Consider the following 18553-nt stretch of genomic DNA (forward strand, 5'->3'; position numbering starts at 1 on the left):
AGTTGTGGTAGTAAATTGTGGTGGGGTAGTGGTGGTGGTGGTGGTGGTGGTGTGGAGGGGGTGGTGGTGGTGTGGAGGGGGTGGTGGTGGTGGTGGTAGGTCGTGGTGGTGGTGGTGGTGGGTGGGGGTGATACTGGTGGTGGTGGTGGTGGTGGGTGATACTGGTGGTGGTGGTAGGGTGATACTGGTGGTGGTGGTGTGTGAGGGGGGTGTGTGGAGGGGGGTGGTGGTGGTGGTGGTGGTGTGCCTGGTGGGTGGTGGTGGTGGTGTGGTGGTGGTGGGGTGATACTTGGTGGTGGTGGTGGTGGTGGTGGTGGGTGATACTGGTGGTGGTGGTGTGAGGGGGTGGTGGTGGTGGTGGTGGTGGTGGTGGTGGTGGTGGTCGTAGTGGTGGTGGTGGTGTGGAGGGGGTGGGTACTGGTGGTGGTGGTGGTGGTGGGGTGATACTGGTGGTGGTGGGGGGTGATACTGGTGGTGGTGGTGGTGGTGGTGGTGGTGGTGGGTGGGGGTGGGGGGGGTGATACTGGTGGTGGTGGGGGTGATACTTGATGGTGGTGGGGTGATACTGGTGGTGGTGGTGGTGGTGGTGGGGGTGATACTGGTGGTGTGGAGGGGGGTGGTGGTGGTGGTGGTGGTGGTGGTGGTGGTGGTGGGGGTGGTGATACTGGTGGTGGTGGTGGTGGTGGGGGTGATACTGGTGGTGGTGGTGACAATATAATTGATCATTCACTCACTCACTGACAGTAAACAATTACTTCTCACTGACAACAATAACAACAACCACCACCACCACCACCACCACCAACATCAACAACAACAACAAAATATGGTTGAATGATAGAGAGGCCGAGATTTAATATAGCTTCACAGTGTTAAAGGGAGGTGGGCCGAGTGAGAGAGAGAGAGAGAGAGAGAGAGAGAGAGAGAGAGAGAGAGAGAGAGAGAGATGGTATGGGGTAAGAGAGGAGGAGAGAAGGGGAAATGAAGGGGTAAAAGAGAGAGAAGAAGAAGAGAGAGTGGGTTAAAAGAGAAGATGTATTGCCACATATCTCTCTCTCGTAGTCAATTTATGTATCAAAGCCTTTTATTCTCTCTCTCTCTCACACACACACAGCTAATCTATGCCCCAGTATCTCTCTCTCTCTCTCTCTCATCTATACATCAGTCTCTCTGTCTCTCTGTCTCTCTCCTGATGACTTTAATCTCACACACACAGGGATGGCGTCTCACTGCTGGCCTTTTTAATTTCCGGGGATTATACTATCTCCTGCTATCTCTCGCCCACGCTGGTGGTGCTGGCGCAGGCGTAGCAACGACACTGTTGGCGAAGGGTACAAGGAGGGAGAGGGAAAGAGGGAAGAGAGAGAGAGACGGTGGAAGGGGGAGAGAGAGGAGGGGTAAATGGGAGAGAGGGAAGGACAATGGAGGAAGGAGGGAGGTAAAGGAAGAGAGAGAGAAGAGAGAGAGAGGAGGGAAGGAGGGGGGGAGGGAGAGAAAGGGGAGGAAGAAGGGTGAGAGGGGACACAGGCATAGCTACTTCGGTACTGGCGAATGATGCAAGGAGAGAAAGGGAAGGAAGGAAGGAAGAGAGAGAGAAAGAGAGAGAGAGAGAGAGAGAACGGTTAAAGCTCGTGGGGGTAATTTTTACAAGTCCTTAAGAGGTTCAGTTGAAAGTTGGTCCTGAGCGAAAAGAGAACAAGAGAGAATTGAGAGAAAGGGAGAGGAAGAGAAGAAGAGGAGAGAAAGGTGGAGAGAGAAGAATAAGGGATAGAAGAGACAAAATAGAGAGAGAGAGATAGAAAGGGAGAGGAGGAATGAGAAAGACAGGAAGAAAGACAGATAAAAAAAGAGTGATAAGAGATTTGGAGAGGGAGAGGAGAAAGGAGGACAGGGAGAGAGAGAGAGAGAGAGAGAGAGAGAGAGAGAGAGAGAGAGAGAGAGAGTTTCTGGTTGACACTGCCGCAGGACTTAGCGAAGGAAGTGAGAGAGAAAGGAAGAGATTTAATCGACCAGAAAGAAGAGGATTACAGGGAGGAGGAAAGACATGAAAGAGCAGAGAAGAGGGAGAAGAGGAGAGAATAGGAGAGAGGAGGAGAGAGGAGGAGAGAAGTAGATAATTAAGGGACATGCTAAGGTAGGAGAGAGAGGAGAGAGAAGATAAGTAGAGAAAGAAGGGAAAGTAGAAGGAAGGAGAGAGGTGGGAGAGGAGAAGGAAGAGAACTAAAGGGGTAAAGAAGAGGAAAGAAGAAAGAAAAGAGAGACAGTCAGACAAAAATACAAACAGACAAAGAAATAAAGACAGAGGGAAGAGGAAGAGGAAGAGGTGAAGAAAGTGACAGGTGTAGCTAATTAAAGACAAGAGACTCAGGTGATAACGTAGCTCACCTGTGGGGTCACGTCAACACGTATATAATATTGATGACCAATTAAACCTTTTGTCACCTGTGTGTGTGTGTGTGTGTGTGTGTGTGTGTAAAGGAGGCGTTCATAACGTGTCAATGAACCGGTGTGCGTGTGGGTGTATGTGTATATGTGTGTACATCCATTCACGCACATCGACAGACATATACACAAAATAGAAGAGCTCTAAAGGTGTTCAATAGTGTTTATTGGTATGTTTAGTGGTGTTCAATAGTGTGTTTAAGGTGTTATGTTTATATATTAAAGTTTTATTGTGTTTAATGGTGTTTTACTGATGGATTAATTATGCTTTAACAATATGGTAATGGTAGTCTATTGGTGCATCTGTTGTTAATGGTGTTTAATGGTGTTACAATGGTATAGTAACGACATAATGGTGCATAATGGTGTAGAGAAGGTGTAGGCTAGTAAGATTTCTGTATTGGCGTTTTAATGGTGTTGTAATAGTAATAGTGGAGCCTTAATGGTGCTTTAATAGTAATAGTGGAGCCTTAATGGTCGTTTAATAGTAATGGTGGAGCCTTAATAGTGCTTTAATAGTAATAGTGGTGCCTTAATGGTACAGTAATAGTAATGGTAGGGCCTTAATGGTGCTTTAATAGTAATAGTGGAGCCCTAATAGTGAAATAATGGTGGTATTATGGAGCGGTAGTTGGTCGATAATAGTGGAGCCTTAATAATGAAATAATGGTGTTATTATGGCGCGGTAATGGTTCGGTAATAGTGCAGCAGTGGTTTCTTAACAGCATACTAATGGCGTAATGATGGTGTCGTAGAGGTGAAGTACTGGCTGGGTAATGCTCAGGTAATGGCGTGGTAACAATGTAGTAATGGCGCAGGTAACTTACAGGTGACACCTTTATAAGTCCCAAGGCTGAGATGTGTACTTGATTTAATAAAGCTTCTGGAGTTGCCTTTACTTACACACACACGCACACACACACACACACACACACACACACACACACACACACACAAGGAACAGACATTTTAGCCGTGTGTGTGTGTGTGTGTGTGTGTGTGTGTGTGTGTGTGTATACCTGGATATATGAGTTCAATGGGTATAACCTTGTCCAGTGTCCGCCATTGATTTACTCTCTCATTCTCGCTCTGTTTCCCCCACCCTCACTTACTCTCTCTCTCTCTTCCTCTCTCTTTCTGTCTCCCACTCTCCTCCCTTCTCCCTACCATTCATCATCTTTTATCCTTCTTCTTTCTCTTTGTTCATTATCTCCGCCATTTATCATCTTGACAGTCTCTCTTATCAGACTCTATCTCCCTGTGTCTCTGTCTCTCTTACTTGATGTGTTGAATCTCTGGCCACCTGAGAGACGAGGGGAGGAGGGAATGAGATAGAGGGAGATAGAACACGATAGTAGAGAGAGCTGGAGGATGAGATAAGGCGGAGGAGAGAGAGAGAGAGAAAGAGAGAGAGAGAGAGAGAGAGAGAGAGAGAGAGAGAGAGAGAGAGAGAGAGAGAGAGAGAGAGAGATAACCTGGTTTCTAAAACACAGGTATATGGTCTACCTGCCTCCCTATTAAGGTAACATGTGGCACAACACTCACCTGTGCTAGACACCAATGAAGCTACACATACACCTGGAGGCCATCCATGTCAACATCTTACCTGCAAGACGAAACACACACACACACACACACACACACACACACGCACACACACACACACACACACACACACACACACACACACACACACACACACACACGCACACACACACACACACACACACACGCACACACACACACACACACACACACACACACGCACACACACACACACACACAAGACGGAAAAAAAACACATAAATAAACAGAAAAACACGAAAAAAACGCATAACAAACAGGGAAAAACACAAGCACAAAAACATTAAACACAAATATACACAAAAATATTAATAAACACAGAGAAAATATAAAAAAACGATAATTTTATACGAAGGACGGCGAAGGGAATTAGCGGGGAAGGAAGGAAGGAAGGAAGGAAGGAAGTAGGAGGAGGTGGGAAGGATGTTGAGATATGTATGACGTAGAGACGATAACAAGCAGGAGGGGAAGACTTTAAGGAGAGAAGGAGGAGGAGGAGGAGAAGGAAGAGGGGGAGGAAGAGGAGTAAACGAGGAAACTGGTAACAAGAGAAGGTAGAGAAGGAGTGAAGGAGGACAATTAGAGGAGAATGAGAGGAGTAGGAGAGAGAGGAAGAGTTGACAAAGTTGGGGAAAAGGAGGAGGAAAAGGAGAGCTTCTAGAACAAGGGAAGGAGTGAGGTGAAGAGGAGAAGGTGAAGGAGTGAGGTGAAGGAGGAGGAAGGAGAGAAGGAGGAGGAGGTGAAGAGGAGAAGGTGAGGGAATGGGAAGGAGAGGAGGAGGAAATAAAGTGGAGGGGGTGAAGGAGGAAGAGGAGGAGGTAGAGGTGAAGAGGAGGAGGTGAAGGAGGAAGGGGAGAAGGAAGGCTTCTAGAACAAGGGAAGGAGTGAGGTGAAGAGGAGGAGGTGAAGGTGGAAGAGAAGGAGAAGGAGGTGAAGGGGAGGAGGTGAAGAAGGAAGAGGAAGAGGAAGAGGAGAAGGAAGAGGAAGGAGGAGGGTGTCGGAGTTGACTGAGAAACACACAGGCTGGTGAGAGATGATAAGGAGGGTGTGTGTGTGTGTGTGTGTGTACCGTCATATAAATATCCTCTCAACACACACACACACACACACACACGCGCGCGCGCGCGCTAGGACTGCACTAGAATGCCCTGAAAATGAACTAGGAGAAGAAGATTCCGCAAGATTGAGCTAGGAGAGGAGGATGCCCTAAGAGTGAGCTAGGAGAGGAGGATGTCCTAAGAGTGAGCTAGGAGAGGAGGATGTCCTAAGAGTGAGCTAGGAGAGGAGGATGTCCTAAGAGTGAGCTAGGAGAGGAGGATGCCCTAAGAGTGAGCTAGGAGAGGAGGATGTCCTAAGAGTGAGCTAGGAGAGGAGGATGAGACGGAAGTTAAGATGATCAGTCAGTCGGGTATTCCCAGCATCTTCACGGCTGGTGGCTCTGGCCGTCTGAGCTCTAACAGGGAGAGAGAGAGAGAGAGAGAGAGAGAGTTGTATCTACTTAATACAGGTTCATAGAGATATATTGTTGAAGCTTTAGTAATGCATTATAACATCAACCCAACCCAACACAACCCAACCCAACCCAGCCCAACACAACCCAACCCAACCAAGCCCAACCCAACCCAACCCAACACAACCCAACCCAACCCCAACCCAACCCAACCCCCAACCCAACCCAACTCAACCCAACCCAACCACACCCAACCCAACCTAACCAACCCAAACCCAACCCAACACAACCCAACCCAGCCCAACCCAACCCAACCACACCAACCCAACCCAACCCAACCACACCCAACCACACCCAACCCAACCCAACCCAACCACACCCAACCCAACCCAACCCAACTCAACCCAACCAACCACACCCAACCCAACCCAACCCAACCCAACCCAACACAACCCAACCCAGCCCAACCCAACCCAACCACACCCAACCCAACTCAAACCCAACCCTAACCTAACTGTCCCAACCACCCAACCACACCCAACCCAACCCAACCCAACCCAACCCAACCCAACCCAACCCAACCCAACCCAATCCACAATCTAACCCGAACCCAACCCAACCCAACCCAACCCAACCCAACCTAACCCAACCCACTCACCCAACCACCCAACCCAACTCCAACCCAACCTAACCCAACCCAACCCAACCTAACCCAACCCAACCCCAACCCAACCCAACCTCCAACCCAACCCACTCCAACCCAACCCAACCCAACCTAACTCCAACCCAACCCAAACCCAACCAACCCAACCCACCCAACCCAACTCCAACCCAACCCAACAACCTAACCCACCCAACCACACCCAACTCAACCCAACCCAACCCAACCCAAATCTAACATTCTTCTCTCCTCTCTCCTACAGGTGAAGACATAGGAGCCTCAGGTAGGGGCGGGAGGCATCGTAGGAGAGCTTTCCCAGGACCTCACTTCCATCCTACGTCTCCTACCAACGTCACCACGCAGCTAGGGGCACACGCTTATCTCCCCTGCAGGATAAAGAACCTTGGAAATAAATCGGTAAAATCCTTCCTTCATTTTAGTGTTGTGATGATGGTGTGTTTATCTGTCTGTCTGTCTGTCTGTCTGTCTATCTGTCTGTCTGTCTATTTATCTATCTATCTATCTATCTATCTATCTGTCTGTCTGTCTGTCTGTCTGTCTGTCTGTCTGTCTGTCTGTCCATCTATCTATCTATATATCTATATCTATCTATCTATCTATCTATCTATTGTTACGAGTTGGGGATTTAGAATATAGTTAAACGTCTACCCAGATCCCAACAGGTAACAACAACAAAAAAACAAAGACAATCGGACTATAAAAGGGTAGACAAAGGATGCGAGTTTTTGTTGTGTATAATAAAGTACCATAAATTCCTTAACAAAATATTCAGCGTTCTATAATTGACCCTTAACCAAACTTAACCTAAACATTAACAGTATATACATATTAATACAACATACGATAATTTGAAGCAAGTGGACGTGGGGGAGGCAATACAAGATTACAAATACTTAAGTGCGGAGCTGAGATGGCTGACGAGTAAGGCTGAGTATTGTAGAAGACGGTAGGTAGTCACTGTGCCGTAGGTTTCCAGGATAGGTGATCCTGTGGTCACTTCCCAGAGTAAAGTGCTCTCTCCTCGAATTGGAGCTGACAAAGAAGACTTGGAGGAAGTGACGCAACAACCAGGATATGGAGAAGAGAAACCCCGGAGTGGTAACTAAGACGAGTCATACTCGTGTCTCGTCCCTAGATGGCGTTGCTCGTGGTGCTGGGTAGGTAGATCAGGACAATAGATGGCGTGGTTCGTAACACTATCTATCTATCTATCGATCTAATCTAATCTAATCTCTCTCTCTCTCATATCTCCAAAATTCACTCTTTCTTTCACTCTCCTTCTCTCTCCCCTTCTCCCAATCTTCATCAATGTCTTCCTATTTCCATCTCTCATCGTCCATGCCTTCATTCGCGTCTTTGTTTAATTTCTTTTATGTCTCTCCATCATCTTCTTGTGTCTTACTTACCTTTCTAATCTCATCTTCCCTATTCCTTCCCCTATCTGTTCTATTCCGCTAATTGCTTCTTTTATTCTATCTTCTTCGTAATTCTTCTTTTTTTTCTATTTTTCTTTCTTCGTATTTTGACAATTAAGGTGAGTGCCAGTGTGGTCTTAACTTGGTGCCACTCTGAGTATTGTGTTGGCTCTCTCTCTCTCTCTCTACTCATGCCAAGAACATCAGGAAATTAAACTTCAGCTTTTTTTCGTTTCTAAATGTTCATTTCCGAGTTTCTTTGTTTATGTGTGTAAGTCTTTTTCCTTTGTTATTGTGTGTGTGTGTGTGTGTGTGTGTGTGCTGTACTAAATTCAACTGCATCCACACTGTATAAACACACACACACACACACACACACACACACACACACACTACTAACCACCCTCTTTCCTCTCAGGTATCGTGGATAAGGAACCGAGACTCCCATATACTGACCGTCGACCGCTACACCTTCATCTCGGACGAGCGGTTCACCTCCTGGCACGAGGCCCCGACGCAGACGTGGACGCTGCAGGTGCGGTATGTACAGGAGAGGGACGCCGGCAGCTACGAGTGTCAGGTGTCAACAGAACCCAAGATGAGCCATTTTGTACAGCTTAATGTGATCAGTAAGTAGATTTGGTGTGTGTTGATGCCATGGTCCTCAAAGGGTTAAATCATGAGTCCTGAAGGGGTTCAATCACATTCTTAAAGGGTTAAATCACAGTCTTCAGGAGGGTTAAATCACAGTCCTTAAAGGGAAAAATCACAGTTGTTAAAGGGTTGATTAAATAGTTAATTTCAAAAGGTTAAACTATATTTCTCAAAGGGTTAAACCTTCGTCTTCAAAGGGTTAAACCATTGTCTTCAAGGGGTTAAGCAATCGTTAGGTTTGGTTAAGTTAGGTTGGGTTAGGTTAGGTTAGATTAGGTTAGGTATTTAAGTATCTCTTAGTAAAACTTAACAAACTCCTGAAGGTGTTAAGTATCTCGTAGTAATACTTAACAAACTCCTGAAGGTGTTAAGTATATCGTAGCAATACTTAACAAACTCCTGAAGGTGTTAAGTATCTCGTAGTAATACCTAACAAACTCCTGAAGGTGTTAAGTAACTCGTAGTAATACTTAACAAACTCCTAAAGGTGTTAAGTATCTCGTAGTAATACTTAACAAACTCCTGAAGGTGTTAAGTATCTCGTAGTAATACTTAACAAACTCCTAAAGGTGTTAAGTATCTCGTAGTAATACTTAACAAACTCCTGAAGGTGTTAAGTATCTCGTAGTAATACTTAACAAACTCCTGAAGGTGTTAAGTATATCGTAGCAATACTTAACAAACTCCTGAAGGTGTTAAGTATCTCGTAGTAATACCTAACAAATTCCTGAAGGTGTTAAGTAACTCGTAGTAATACTTAACAAACTCCTAAAGGTGTTAAGTATCTCGTAGTAATACTTAACAAACTCCTGAAGGTGTTAAGTATCTCGTAGTAATATCTAACTACTCCTGAAGGTGTTAACGTCAGGTATCTCTCCTGCAGCCCCCAGCGTGACCATCGCCGGGGTGTCAGACCTATACGTCAAGAGCGGCTCCACTGTTAACATCAAGTGTGTGATATCTGACGCACTCGAGGAGCCAACCTACATCTTCTGGTACCATGTGAGTATACCTTCTGTGTCGTGTATACTGTGTGGGTATACCTTCAGTGTCATGTATACCATGTGAGTATACCTTCTGTGTCGTGTATACTGTGTGGGTATACCTTCTGTGTCGTGTATACTGTGTGGGTATACCTTCAGTGTCATGTATACCATGTGAGTATACCTTCTGTGTCGTGTATACTGTGTGAGTATACCTTCTGTGTCGTGTATACTGTGTGAGTATACCTTCTGTGTCGTGTATACTGTGTGAGTATACCTTCTGTGTCGTGTATACTGTGTGAGTATACCTTCTGTGTCGTGTATACTGTGTGAGTATACCTTCTGTGTCGTGTATACTGTGTGGGTATACCTTCTGTGTCATGTATACAGTGTGAGTATACCTTCAGTGTCGTGTATACTGTGTGAGTATACCTTCAGTGTCATGTATACCATGTGAGTATACCTTCTGTGTCATGTATACAGTGTGAGTATACCTTCAGTGTCGTGTATACTGTGTGAGTATACCTTCAGTGTCATGTATACTGTGTGAGTATACCTTCAGTGTCGTGTATACTGTGTGAGTATACCTTCAGTGTCATGTATACTGTGTGAGTATACCTTCAGTGTCGTGTATACTGTGTGAGTATACCTTCAGTGTCATGTATACTGTGTGAGTATACCTTCAGTGTCATGTATACTGTGTGAGTATACCTTCAGTGTCGTGTATACTGTGTGGGTATACCTTCAGTGTCATGTATACTATGTGGGTATACCTCCTCTCGTACACCACATGAGTATATCTGCTTTATTATATTTGTCATACCACCATCTGACACCCATATACTGTACGTGTCATAACCACCATCTGACACCCATATACTGTACGTGTCATAACCACCATCTGACACCCATATACTGTACGTGTCATAACCACCATCTGACACCCATATACTGTACGTGTCATAACCACCATCTGACACCTAAATATATCATACCACTATCTGACATCCAAATTCGTGTCATACCAGCTTCTGACACTGTTCTCATCACCTCCCCCCCAGGGTGAACGTCGGGTCGTGAGCGCCAACTCTGATCGTATACTGTCGGTGGATCGTATTCCTCCCGATACCTCCATCGGCACCCTCACCATCCCCTCGGTGTCTCTCGCAGATTCTGGCAACTACACGTGTGCTCCCGCCTCTCTGCAGATGGCCTCCGTCATGCTGCATGTGTTGAGTGGTGAGTGTTAGTGATGTGTGTTAGTGGTGAGTCTTAGTGTGTTTTAGTGGTGAGTCTTAGTGATGAGTCTTAGTGTGGTTTAGTGGTGAGTGTTTGTGGTGAGTCTTAGTGTGTTTTAGTGGTGAGTCTTAGTGATGAGTCTTAGTGTGGTTTAGTGGTGAGTGTTTGTGGTGAGTCTTAGTGGTGAGTGTTAGTGGTGAGTCTTAGTGATGAGCAGCATAGTGAGTCTTAGTGTGTTTTAGTGGTGAGTCTTAGTGATGAGTGTTAATAGTGAGTCTAGTGTTAGGATGAGTCTTAGTGTGGTTTAGTGGTGAGTCTTAGTGATGAGTGTTAATAGAGTCTTAGTGTGTTTTAGTGACAGAATTTATGTGTTTAGTGGGTGAGTGTTATGGTGAGTCTTAGTGTGTTTTAGTGGTGAGTCTTAGTGATGAGTCTACTAGCAAAGAGAGTTAGGTACTTGTGTTCTCAGTAGTAGTTTCTGACTTGTTTTATTAACATAAACAATGATAAAATAATACAATGATAAATATATGCAAAAAATAGGAAATAAATGGAAATAAGTCATAGTAGTATTTGGGGGTCCTGAAGGAAATAGGTTAATTAGTAATAGGTGTTGATAGGTGTTAATAGGTGTTAATAGGTGTTCATAGGTGTTAATAGGTGTTGATAGGTGTTAATAGGTGTTAATAGGTGTTGATAGGTGTTAATAGGTGTTAATAGGTATTGATAGGTGTTAATAGGTGTTAATAGGTGTTGATAGGTGTTAATAGGTGTTGATAGGTGTTGATAGGTGTTAATAGGTGTTGATAGGTGTTAATAGGTGTTGATAGGTGTTAATAGGTGTTAATAGGTGTTTCCCCTTCGTGTTCCAGGTGAGCTTCCGGCGGCCATGCAACGTGGGACTACAACCTCGGCGACCAAGTCCTCCTCCTCTTCTTCCTCCTCCTCTTCTGCCTCCTCCTCTTCCTCCTCCAGCGGGGTCCTGGTGGTGCTCCTGACGACGGCGGTGTGGTTAATGAGGTCCTCCACGTGACCACAGGTACAGTGAACGCCCATACACACGCCCACCTCCCGCCCATCTTACCACCGACAGCAACCTGCTCACACTACCTGCCACTATGTCGAATTTACTGCAGGTGTTGAGTGCTTCAGGAGGGCCGTGTCCCGGGGTTCAGGTAGCTACTGAAGGTGAAGTGTTTCTCGTCCTTCTTCTTGCTGCCCGTGGTGGCTACTGAAGGTGGAGTGTTGCTCGCACTCCTCCCTGTTGCCTGAGGAGGTGCAGGTGAAGTGTTACCCGTGTAGTGAAGATCCGCAGGTGATAGAACATTCAGAAGACATTCATAAATCCCAAAGTGAATGAAATCAGTGAATGATGAAGGAAAATGATGAGTTATGGATAAGTAATGATGGAAAATGAAAGAATATGATCAAAACTGGACAGTGAGTGAATGAAGGAAAGAAAGAACGAGGGAAGAAGGAAGAAGGAAGTGTGTGAAACAGAGAGAATAAAATACAGTAACACGCCTGTCAGACACTATGGGCGAGACTAAACGACCCACTCTCACCTGTAATGACCAACACCCCTTCCCCCCTCACAACTACCCTGCTGCGTCCTCTGGGAAATCACCATAAACTACAAGTCATCACTTGTTAGAAAAAAAAAAAATTCCTGTGACCTCTTGTGACCCAAATTAACCAAAACATAAGGTCAAATATTGATCTTCAATGACGTAGTGTGACGTTTCATGACCAGTGATGTGATTGGTGGATATATCGCCATCTGGCTCTCTGATTGGTCTATTTACCGGCACTGAGATTTATACCAGGAAATACGACTTGAATTAGTCTTCTGGGCCGATACAAGATGTATATAATAATATATTTTGTAATTGAAATGATTTTTATTGTGTACAGTGTATATAGTGAGTTCCCGTTCCCCCCAGCTATTGTAACTCAAGAGTTAATGATGAGTTCCCGTTTCTCCGCCACTGTAAATCAAGGGACAACGATGAGTTCCCGCCAACTATTGTAACTCAAGGGACAACGATGAGTTCCCGCCGACTATTGTAACTCAAGGGACAACGATGAGTTCCCGCCGACTATTGTAACTCAAGGGCAACGATGAGTTCCCGCCGACTATTGTAACTCAAGGGCAACGATGAGTTCCCGCCGACTATTGTAACTCAAGGGCAACGATGAGTTCCCGGCTGGCTATTGTAACTCAAGAGACAACGATGAGTTCCCGGCTGGCTATTGTAACTCAAGGGACAACGATGAGTTCCCGCCGACTATTGTAACTCAAGGGCAACGATGAGTTCCCGCCGACTATTGTAACTCAAGGGCAACGATGAGTTCCCGCCGACTATTGTAACTCAAGGGACAACGATGAGTTCCCGCCGACTACTGTAACTCAAGGAACAACAATGAGTTCCCGGCTGATTACTGTAACTCTCAGCAGGGGAACCGGACTTAATTTAACCCCGAATCCGACACCATAACCGGATTTGGAAGTTACTTGACCTGCCTCTGATTTAACCTGAGTTAACGTAACTTGTCCTTAACCCAACCTTCTTCTGACAGTCAAATTTAAACTTATCCCTAACCTAACCTAACCTAACCTAACCTAACCTAACCTAACATAACCTAACCATACCCTATGACTTTCATATGAATATTCGGGTCCGACATCAGGTCCGGCTCCATGTCCGGCTACAGGTCCGGTTTCAGGTCCGGTTTCGGGGATTAAATTGGACCCTCCGGAATTCCCCCCCCATGAGAACCGGAGCCTTGGTTGCCCTCTGACCTTGTTGTTGTTGTTGTTGTTGTTAATGTTGTGGCGTGTAACCCTCGCTCTCCTCTCTACCATATCTTGAGTGGTTGTGAACATAACTCATAACCCCTCGAGGAAGCTGATAACCTGTTGTTGTAATATACTGAGATAACAGGTATGCACTGGTTACCCGTTGTTTTAAATATATAGAGACAATAGGTGTTCACTGGTTACCTGTTGGCCTAATTGCCCTGGAAGACGACAACAGGTAACTAGGTCTATACATAAGGCAACAAGAGACGAGTAAATACCTGTTGCCTCTTTACCTGACAACAGGGTACCAGGCTATCCCCCCCCTCCCACCCACCCTCGGCAGCCTATGTACAGGTGAGTAGAATCTCTCACCTGTCTGTCGTGGTAATTAAAGGAGCAACTTCATTAAATTTCTAATGGGAATTAGGCAGGTATTGAAGTGTGTACAGGTATGGAAGGTAATTAATCAACATATACACATGAGCAAGGGTGAATTGGCGTTAATTGAAGGAAAGTAAAGTGTTTTTTGAGGTTTATTTCAATAATATGTAAATAAATCTTTGTCTGGTTAATAAAGATTATTTTATGATTATATTTTGTGATAAAGTAATTATTTGTATTCTAATTAATCAAGTCCTGTCTAATTGTGATATATTTCTTCTTTAATTATTCGCTCGTTAAAATCTCTTTGTAAAAAAATATAATTACGTAAAATCTAATTACGTTTTAAGGCAATTTTTTTATAATTTTCAGAAATATTTACGTAAAAAATCTACAGTATATAATTACATATTATACGATATATAATTGAAACTCCCGAGCCATATAGAGATATATTATACATATATAAATTAATTAATATTTACACAATAAAAACTGTTTTGTTACATCAAGAGTTTATGACAAAAAATAAATAAATTAATCTCATATAATGTCTCTTGTAAAAATATATATTGTGTTATGACACTAAACTACAAAAAATAATTAATAAATCTAGTTTTTGTCTCAATTGTAAAAAAAAAAATTATGAGAAAATTTTACCACAACACTAAAGATTTTATTTGAAATTTATTATATAGTTTGTAAAAGAAATTATTAAAATTATTTATTCCCAAAAAGCTAAAACTATCTTCGTAAAATTTAAGATAACGTTGATGTGTATTTTGTACTGAGATGCAAATTCTCTTAATTATTAATGGTGAAGTGAAACAAACTGATGATATTTATAATAGGAAGTAATTTATGCATGGTAATTACAGGTGTACTTAATTATATGCATAGTAATTACAGGCGTATTTAATTTTATGCATAGTAATTACAGGTATATTTGATTATATGCATAGTAATTACAGGTATATTTAATTATATGTATAGTAATTACAGGTGTACTTAATTATATGCATAGTAATTACAGGTATATTTAATTATATGCATAGTAATTACAGGTATATTTAATTATATGCATAGTAATTACACAGGTATACGTAATCATATGCATAATAACAATACTTATACGTAATTACATGCATACTAATTACGTAATAAAGCGTAATTAAATGCAGAATAAATTACACTCAAAATAAACAGTGTAGGATGAGAGTCAGGTGTGTGTGCGTGTGTGTGTATGTCAGTGAGAGTCAGGTGTGTGTGCGTGTGTGTGTATGTCAGTGAATTCTGCCAAGTCATGTTTATATCTACCAACATATTAAGGGAATATTTGTATGTTACTTACCATGAAGTCAATAAATATTACTTTGATTTTGTGTTCTTAATTAACCTAACCTAACCTAACCTGGTGTGGTGGGGTGCCCTTAGTCCACCCAGGTGTAATGTGGTACCTAGTATTATAGTTTGGGGATACATACATACATACATACATACATACATACATACATACATACACACACCACAGCTACCGTGCTCAAATGCTCAGCTGACTGACCTAGGAAATGACCCAGACGTCTGCTGAATAGGGGATAAGACCTATATAACCCTTGGCCCTGGAGGAGGCGGTGAAGGTGAAGCGAGGGACAGGTCGTCTTTTTCAATACTACCGGGGATTTGTTCCTGAGTGACCTGCCGTAGTGAGAGAGAGAGAGAGAGAGAGAGAGAGAGAGAGAGAGAGAGAGAGAGAGAGAGAGAGAGAGAGAGAGAGAGAGAGAGAGATGTTAGAAAGAAAGAAGAAAGATGAGAGAGAGAGAGAGAGAGAGAGAGAGAGAGAGAGAGAGAGAGAGAGAGAAGTTAGAGATATGTTAGAAAGAAAGAAAGAAAGAAAGTGAGGGAGAGAGAAAGAGAGAGAGTACGTGGTCTTTAAGAATGATATGAATGAGGCTACGTGAGGTCTTAAGAAAGATTTGGGGAGGATAAGGGAAGAGTGTTGTCAGGACCTGAATGAAATAGGACCCTGAAAATGGGGTTTGAAATCCCAGGGAACGAAACGGATACATTCCCCTTAAGGCCTGAAGGTAGAGAGGACCTTAGGGGGAAGATTTAGGGCAAGAAAGACGTATTTATCAGGGTTCAAAATAAGCTGTGGGACCTGAAAATAAAGTTTGATATCTAAAGGAACTAAATAGAATAAACCCTAATTCTAAGGGTTGAAAATAGAGATGGTCTTCGAAAGGACCTAAAAAAAACCTAAGGGACATAAATAGAGAATTTGAATCTAAAGGAACGAAACACTACGACCCTTCACTCCCCCCCCAGGTCCGAAGACACGCCGATGTACAAACTATTTACTGAAGGGTTAGGAAGGACCTGAGACCTTAAGGGGTTGGACTTGGTATATTTATCCCTTTAACCGGGGGTTGAATCATTGTCCTCAGGATAAACCATCGTGTTTAAAGGGTTAATCCATCGTCCTCAAAGGGTTAAAGAAGTTAAGTGTTAAGTATAGGAAAATAAGTTCTTAGTCAATAACGATTATCGTAAGTAAATTATCTTAAGTAAATTATCTACTAAATTAGAATTATCTTGCGTAAATTATCTTGACAATTATCTAACTTATCTTAATGAAATAAAGTGTATATTAAATAAGCAGAATATCTTGAGTATGTAAAGTGTTTTCTAACTAGTAATGAAATTTACTCAAGTACCATGTCTCTTATAGTAGGTACCGTGTCTCTTAAAAATGGTACAGTGTCTCTTTAGTAGTACATATCTCTATTAATGGATGCCATATATCAATTAAGTAGATGCAAAGTATATAGAAAGGTGCTGTGTCTCTTAACAGTAGGTACCAGAATAATGCTCTTAAAATGGTTACCGTGTCTCTTAAGTGAGTAACGATGATATATTGAAAGTCAGGTACCAAATCATATAAAGTAAAATTTTTACGTATACTTCTTGAAAGCCAGTACCATGTCTTTCTTAAAGTAAGTGCAAGTGTTCTCTTAAGTAAGTGCTCTCTTAAGAGTATGTTCTGCCCAGGTAAAAGTGTCCGTGTCTCTTAAGTAGGGTACTGTGTCTCTTAAAATTAGGCAAAAGTGTCTCTTAAGTGAAGGCCAAAAGCAAAATTGCGTTCTCTTATAAATATAAAGTGCCTCTTTAAGCTAAAGTGCCTCTAAATCTTCATAGGTGCTCACAAATCTTGTGTTGTATAAGTAAGTAAAGTGCCTCATAAGAAGAAAGTAAGGAGACAGGTTTGCTTTTACCTCAGGCTACCAGCCACTGTGTCATCAGTATAAGTGAAACATTTAAGTAGTTTATATGTGTTTTACAAAGTGACTTAATTAGTTTTAAAAAGCAGTATGAAAAGAAGCGAGAGGTAGGAGAAAGAAGAGAGAGAAGAGAGAGGGGAGGGGGGGGCTACATGGCTGTGAGTTCAGTGATCCGGACACCTTTCATCACTGCCAGACTCTAGTGTTCCTCCTTTCACTCCTCCTCCTCCTTCTTTCTCTTCCTCCTCCTCCTCCTCCCTTCTCTTTCCCTCTCTTTCTCTCTCACAGCTCAAACTAATGCGGTCGACTGAATCAACTCCATAATCTCCCTTTCATTGACGCTCTCTCTCACCTCCCCACTCCCTCTCACTCTCTCACTCCTCCCTCTCTCTCTCTGCTCTCTCTCTCATGGTGATGGATCCATTAACAACATGTAAAATTTCAAACAAAATTTTGTTGGCTGAATATTGACCATTTGAAATATTAAATAAAAATAGATGCATGAAGGATTGTTGGGAGAGAGAGAGAGAGAAGAGAGAGAGACAGGCAGATAAGTAAAATAATTAGAGGATAAACAGAAACAGGAAACAGACAGAGACAGATACGTAGAAAAAGCAGACAGACAGACAGACAGACACACATAGGTAAGGACAGAAAGCAGAGTGTAGGTCCAATATATTGTGGGTGTTGCAATGTTGAAGAGTCTACCAACACACACACACACACCCTCACACCCTACAGCTGATGCTTAACTCTGCAACATTGCAACATTTTACCAACTCACTAAAAAAAAAAAAAATATACGTCATTTTCCATTTTAATTTTTATTTATTTGTTGTCATGATAGGTAACAGAATGTAATTAAATTGTTATGTATTATATACTTGTTATGGTGAAATTGTTTTATTAATATTTCTTTTTTTATTATTTTTTAGAATTATGAAAAAAAAAAAAAAAAAAGTTAGGATTTGGTTTTAATTTAAATTTGTATAGATTTTTTAACGGGTTTATAATGGGATGAAAAATGATGATGATGATGATATGATGACGATGGTGATGTGTAGAGATGGTGATGGGTGATGGTGATGATGATGGTATTGATGGTGATGACAGTGGTGATGGGTGAGTAAAGTGGTGATGATGATGATGATGATGATGGTGATGGTAGTATTAGTGGTATTGATGGTGAAGTGATGATGATGATGATGATGATGATGAAGTGATGATGATGAGCTACTGTATGTGTGTGGTGTACATACATTTTATCTGATACTATACATACATACATACTTTATGCACATACTTTATACATACATGAGAAAGATTGATTGCTCTTAGAATCCAGAAATATCGTGGTAAGAGACTACTAGAGATGACCCATCAAGAGAGAGAGAGAGAGGTGAGAGAGAGAGAAGAGGTGCCAGAATGTCAGGCTATTCCTTCTCTCCTTTTGTGTGCTGGAACTTCTCAACCATAGTATACTCACATCTGCGTCATCCTCATACGTCAAATCTGCATCTGCATCTTCACGTCGCCGTCTACGTCATCGTCTGCATCAACATCTACGTCGCTCTTCTACGTCATCTTCTACGTCAACATCTACGTCAGTTCTCCCTTCTCTCACCTTGAAAATGGTGTATGA

The 18553-nt window shown here is 42.8% G+C and overlaps 1 protein-coding gene across 4 annotated transcripts in view; it reads left to right on the plus strand.

Annotated features, from left to right (window-relative positions):
- LOC121878811 (zwei Ig domain protein zig-8-like) overlaps positions 1–11907 on the plus strand; it is a 38358-nt gene extending 26451 nt beyond the window's left edge. For all 4 annotated transcript variants that reach the window (XM_042385231.1, XM_042385232.1, XM_042385234.1 and 1 more), the window contains 5 exons: positions 6400–6554; positions 7992–8202; positions 9111–9229; positions 10272–10449; positions 11322–11907. In XM_042385231.1, the coding sequence (XP_042241165.1) occupies positions 6400–6554; positions 7992–8202; positions 9111–9229; positions 10272–10449; positions 11322–11482 (824 nt within the window). In that variant the 3' untranslated portion in view covers positions 11483–11907. The remainder of the gene's footprint in view (positions 1–6399; positions 6555–7991; positions 8203–9110; positions 9230–10271; positions 10450–11321) is intronic.
- The last annotated feature ends 6646 nt before the right edge of the window (positions 11908–18553 follow it).

Source organism: Homarus americanus, unplaced genomic scaffold (assembly GCF_018991925.1).
Source record: "Homarus americanus isolate GMGI-L3 unplaced genomic scaffold, GMGI_Hamer_2.0 scaffold29779, whole genome shotgun sequence".
Taxonomy (NCBI): domain Eukaryota; kingdom Metazoa; phylum Arthropoda; class Malacostraca; order Decapoda; family Nephropidae; genus Homarus; species Homarus americanus.